Raw genomic sequence first — 5,153 nt, forward strand, 5'->3', positions numbered from 1 at the left:
AGCTATGTAATTAACATGTCTTAAATCAACTTTCCCCCTTGGCGTAGCCTAAATGAAAAACATCCAGGATAAACCAGAAGCAATCTCAATCTCTCTGTCTCACCTACACACACACACCACTTTCTAACACACGGATATTGATGAGATCAGCAATTAGCTACAGATTAACAGCTGCCTACCCATATAAACACAAATCACAAGTTTAAGGAGATATTAGCTCACCTGAACTGAGGACTGATCCGCGTTACTAACGTTTAACTCCTCGGCCATTAGGAAAGGATCCTTTACCTCACACGTCTGCTCGCTGGTCAGAGTGTTTGCATAGTTTGACTGGGGGAAGTTGAACTGGCTCTTCCCGGAGCCCGCGGTGAGCGACGCCTCCTGGGAGTAGGAGTGGAGAAACGCTCTGACCCCATCGATGCCCACGAAGTGCGAGACGGGAACTCCGCTGAAAGTCCCACTCGAGGAGTCCAACAGCTGCGACTCGCGCCACCGCCGCAGCCGCAGGGCCACCAGCGCTATGACGAAGGTGAGGAAGACGCAGGACACGGACGCCACCGCGATCACCAGGTACAAGGTGAGGCCGGACTGCGGCTGCGCGGGAGCCGAGAGGCTGCTCAGGTCCGACAGGAGCTCGGGGATGCTGTCAGCCACCGCCACCGTGACAGTGACGGTGGCCGAGAGAGGGGGCTGCCCGTTGTCCTTCACCAGCACCACCAGGCTCTGCTTCAGGCCGTCCCTGTCCACAAAGTAGCGCGCTGTCCGCACCTCGCCGCTGTGGACTCCGACCGAGAAGAGCCCCGGCTCCGTGGCCTTCAGCAGCTGGTAGGAGAGCCAGGCGTTCTGCCCGGAGTCCGCATCCACCGCCACCACCTTGGTGACCAGGTAGCCCGGCTCGGAGGAGCGAGGGGCCAGCTCCACTCCCGTGGAGCCATCGCTGGGGGAGGCGGGGTGCAGGATGTGCGGGCTGTTGTCATTCTGGTCCAGCACCAGGAGCCTGACGGAGACATTGCTGCGGAGCGGCGGGGACCCCCCGTCCCGAGCCTGCACCCGGAACCGAAGCTCCCGCAGCTGCTCGTAGTCGAAGGAGCGCAGCGCGTACACAGCCCCGGTCTCCGAGTTAATGGACACGGCGGAGGAGAGCGGAGCTTCGCGGCCCTCGCCCTCCAGCAGAGAGTAAGTCACTCGGGCGTTCTCCCCCCAGTCGCGGTCAGTGGCCCTCACGGAGCACACGGAGGCCCCGCTGGGGTTGTTCTCCGGCACGTAGGCGGTGTAGGACGCTTGGCCGAAGAGCGGAGCGTTGTCGTTGGTGTCCAGGACCCGGAGCGGGATGGTGATGGCGGTGGCAAGGGGCGGAGTCCCGCTGTCCGTGGCGGTGACTGTGATGTTGTAGGCGGCCACCTGCTCCCTGTCCAGGGCTCGCTCGGTCACCAGGCTGTAGTACTTGTCCAGAGACCGTCTCAGCTGGAAGGGGAGGCTGCTGGGTATGGAGCACGTGACCTCCCCGTTCTCCCCCGAATCCGGATCCTGGACGTTTAGAAGGGCGACCACAGTCCCGGGGGGAGCGTCCTCGGGGATCGCGCTTACGAGGGACCTGACAGCGATTTCCGGGGCGTTGTCATTCACATCGGTAACCTCGATCACAACTTTGGATTTGTCGAAAAGGCCTCCTACGTCGTGGGCTTGCACCTCGATTTCATACAACGCGGATTCCTCGAAGTCCAGGTTTCCCACCAGTGTTATTTCACCCGTTTTAGCATCTAAATGGAACATCTGGGGAGTTTTGTCTGTGATTTTGAGGAACGAGTAGGTCACCTCTTTGTTGACTCCTTCATCCAGGTCGGTGGCTTTTACTGTAAGGATCGTGGACCCTGCCGGCACATTTTCCCACACACTCACCGTGTAGACAGGCTGACTGAAAACCGGCGCGTTGTCATTAGCATCGAGGACAGTAACGCGGATCTGCGCGGTGCCGGACCTGACCGGGTCTCCCCCATCAGTGGCCGTGAGGATCAGCGTGTGAACGGCTTGTTCTTCCCGGTCCAGGGACTTTTCCAGAATCACTTCCGCATATTTCACTCCATCCGATCGCGTCTGAAGGTCCAGTGAGAAATGCCCGTCGCTGCTGAGCTGGTAGCTCTGGATGGAATTTAATCCCACGTCTGGGTCCTCTGCCTGATGCACGGAAAACCGCGATCCGGGGGCCGCTGTTTCACTGATTTTTAAATGTAACTCTTCTGCCGGGAAGCTGGGGGCGTTGTCATTAATGTCCGTGATTTCCACTTCCACTCCGTACAGCTTCATTGTATCCTCCACTATGAGCTCACAGCTCAGCAGACACTTCCCCGCCCGGCCGCAGATCCGCTCCCTGTCTATGCGCTCCGCGGTGATCAAATGGCCGCTCTCCGCATTGAGAGCAAAGTACTGCGTCCTACCTCCGGAAACGATTCGGACTCCGCGCTCCGAGAGCTGCTCCGCGTCCAGCCCCAGGTCCTGCGCGATGTCCCCCACGAAAGAGCCTTTCTCCATTTCCTCCGGGATGAAATACCGAGTCTGCCCGGAAGTCTCCTGGCAAACGGCCACCAGGATGAAACAGAAGAGGGGTCGCCATTCGCAGCGCCGGCGCCCGTGTGCATCTGCAGCGCCCATGCTGAGGCGGAAGCGCCGCCGATTCTCCCTCAGGAATGGCTGCCGAAGGTTTCCGAAAGCAGCGGGTGCGAAATCGGAAGCCACTTGCAGCCGGTATCAGCCGAGAATGCTCCGTAGAGACCGGGCAGTGAGCGTCTGATCTCTCCTTGTTCTGCAGCAGAGCGGCGGGCGGGGCGGATCGCTCAGCGCGTTTCTCTCCCTGATTGGTGAACAGCGGCGCTCAGTGTCTCAACCAATAACTGCAGCCTCCGGCGCGACTTCGGTAGATTCGTATGTACACGTGACTCGTATCTTTGTAAACAGGCGCGTTCCTGTCACTAGGCACAGCTGGCTCTGATGAATGCAAAGGAAATCCACAAATTCGTGGCGAATCTCTTTATCCCTTGTGAAGATTTGCTGATCATATTTTTGTAATTTTAATCGGGCTGCACATGAATTTGACATAAATCCCTTTTCCTCTGGAGTTATGTTTAGATGTAGTCTTTAAATGTAAGTGGATTTTGAGAATTGCCCTCAAATACGGTGCAGTTGTTATACACTAATATCCTCGTTTAGTAACATGGTAGTTGACGTTTACATCTGTAGCGTTGCGTTGTATGTTTTGTTCACATTTCAGATATTTTGACTAGGTCACATTTGTCATTTAATTCATATTATTCATTACCAAATCAATGGATTAAATGAAACCTGTGAGTATTATCTATGAGTTAGCTTTGTCACAAAGATACTATAAAATAAGTTTACTCTGTAAATTTCCATTCTGGTAGTTTTCACATTCAACTTTATAATATCTAGTTTAATTTCCTTTTATAATACTACTGCAAAAGAAACACATATTCTAATAATGCATGAAGTCAAAATATGGAAGGGACACACATTGGGTCACAGTGGACCACAAGCTACATATGACTCAGTAGTGTGGCACTGTGCAAATAAAGCAAATAACCTTCTGCGGTACACTGTCAAAATTCCCAAATCTTCCTCTTTTTCTGCTATTTATTTGTATCTCTGGACCCCTTGCTCCATTCATCTGAAGAAGAGGATTGTGCCCACGAAAGCTCATGATACTATCTACATTATTTGCTGGTCTTTAAGGCGCTGAAGGACCACTGTTTTTTAGTTTTATTTTATTTTTAACGGGAGTGTCATGAGCAAGACACAAAAAGTAATTCTTCTACTCTAATCTGTTCTGATGAGGCGTCAAAAGGAGTACTGTGTCCAGTTCTGGGCATCATATTTCAGGAAAGATGTGGACAAATTGGAGAAGGTCCAGAAAATAGCAACAAAAATTATCAGAGGTCTAGAAAATGTGACCTGTGAGAGAAGACTGAAATAACTGGGTTTGTTTAGTTTACAAAAGAGAAGACTGAGAAGAGACATAACAGCTTTCAGGTTTCAGGTACCCAAAATAGTGTTACAAGGAGGAGGGAGTAAAATATTCTCCTTAACCTCTGATGACAGGGCACGAAGCAATGAGCTAAAATTGCAGCAAGGGAAGTGGATGTTGGACATTAGGAAAAACAGAGGGGTTACGCACTGGAATAAATTGCCTATGGAGGTTTTGGAATCTCCATCATTGGAGATTTTTAAGAGCTGGTTAGACAAACATCTGTCAGAGGTCGTCTAGGCGCTAGGTGATGACTGGTCCTTCCATGAGTGCAGGGGACTGAGCTTGATATCCTCTCCATGTCCCTTCCACTTCTCGTATTCTAGGATTCTATGATTCTCATTCTCTCTCTCTCTCTCTCTCTCTCTCTCAATGGGTACGTCTAGACTACAGGCTTTGGCGACAGAAGTTTTGTTGACAGATACTGTCGACAAAGCTTCTGTCAACAAAGAGCATCTAGACTACATCCAGTTCTGTCAACAAAGCAAGCCGCTTTGTCGACATAGCAGTGTAGACACAAAGGACAGTGTAGATGCAATAATGCCTTCTGTTGACAGAACTCTGTTGACAAAAGGCATTATTCCTCATAGAATGAGGTTTACAACGTCGACAAAACTGCCGAGTTCTGTCAACGTTATGTCAACAGAACTCAGCGGCAGTGTCGACGCCGGTATAGTTTTGTCGACAAAAGTGGACTTTTGTTGACAAAACTCTGTAGTCTAGACACACCCCAGAAGTAGAACCAGCAGCCTACACATATACATAGTTATATACTATATATGTGGAGATAATAAATAAATTACATTTAATAAATTACAGAGCCATGAGGTGAATAGGATCAAATGTATTCAATTTTGTAGGCATCTTTAGCCACTTCAACTGCACTTTGAGCATGATTGCACACTTTTGAGGGCAACCAATGTTCTAAAATTTTCAAAACATAAGGCCTTCAGAAATGTGATATTCTGAAATATCAACGTTCCAAGGAAATGTTTCGTTCCTCCCCTCAGTAGTGGATTACACTCTTCCCCTCCCAAAATATTTACCTGACAGACATGACAGTCAATATTTTGTCCTGCTCCAAAGACAATTTTAAGGGTCAATAACTGAAAAATAA

At 50.6% G+C, this 5,153-nt stretch overlaps 1 protein-coding gene across 1 annotated transcript; it reads right to left on the reverse strand.

Moving 5' to 3' along the window:
• Window positions 1-213: 213 nt before the first annotated feature.
• Window positions 214-4,701, reverse strand: LOC112545399 (protocadherin gamma-A4-like). The gene has a single exon (XM_075900023.1). It carries the CDS (start codon window positions 2,647-2,649, stop codon window positions 214-216), a length of 2,436 nt encoding a protein of 811 aa, XP_075756138.1. The 5' UTR covers window positions 2,650-4,701.
• Between the last annotated feature and the right edge of the window lie 452 nt (window positions 4,702-5,153).

Source organism: Pelodiscus sinensis, chromosome 17 (genome assembly GCF_049634645.1).
Source record: "Pelodiscus sinensis isolate JC-2024 chromosome 17, ASM4963464v1, whole genome shotgun sequence".
Taxonomy (NCBI): domain Eukaryota; kingdom Metazoa; phylum Chordata; order Testudines; family Trionychidae; genus Pelodiscus; species Pelodiscus sinensis.

Bases quoted from the DNA above. Each gene is read 5' to 3' on its own strand.
- LOC112545399 (XM_075900023.1), bottom strand. From the start codon at position 2,649: ATGGGCGCTGCAGATGCACACGGGCGCCGGCGCTGCGAATGGCGACCC.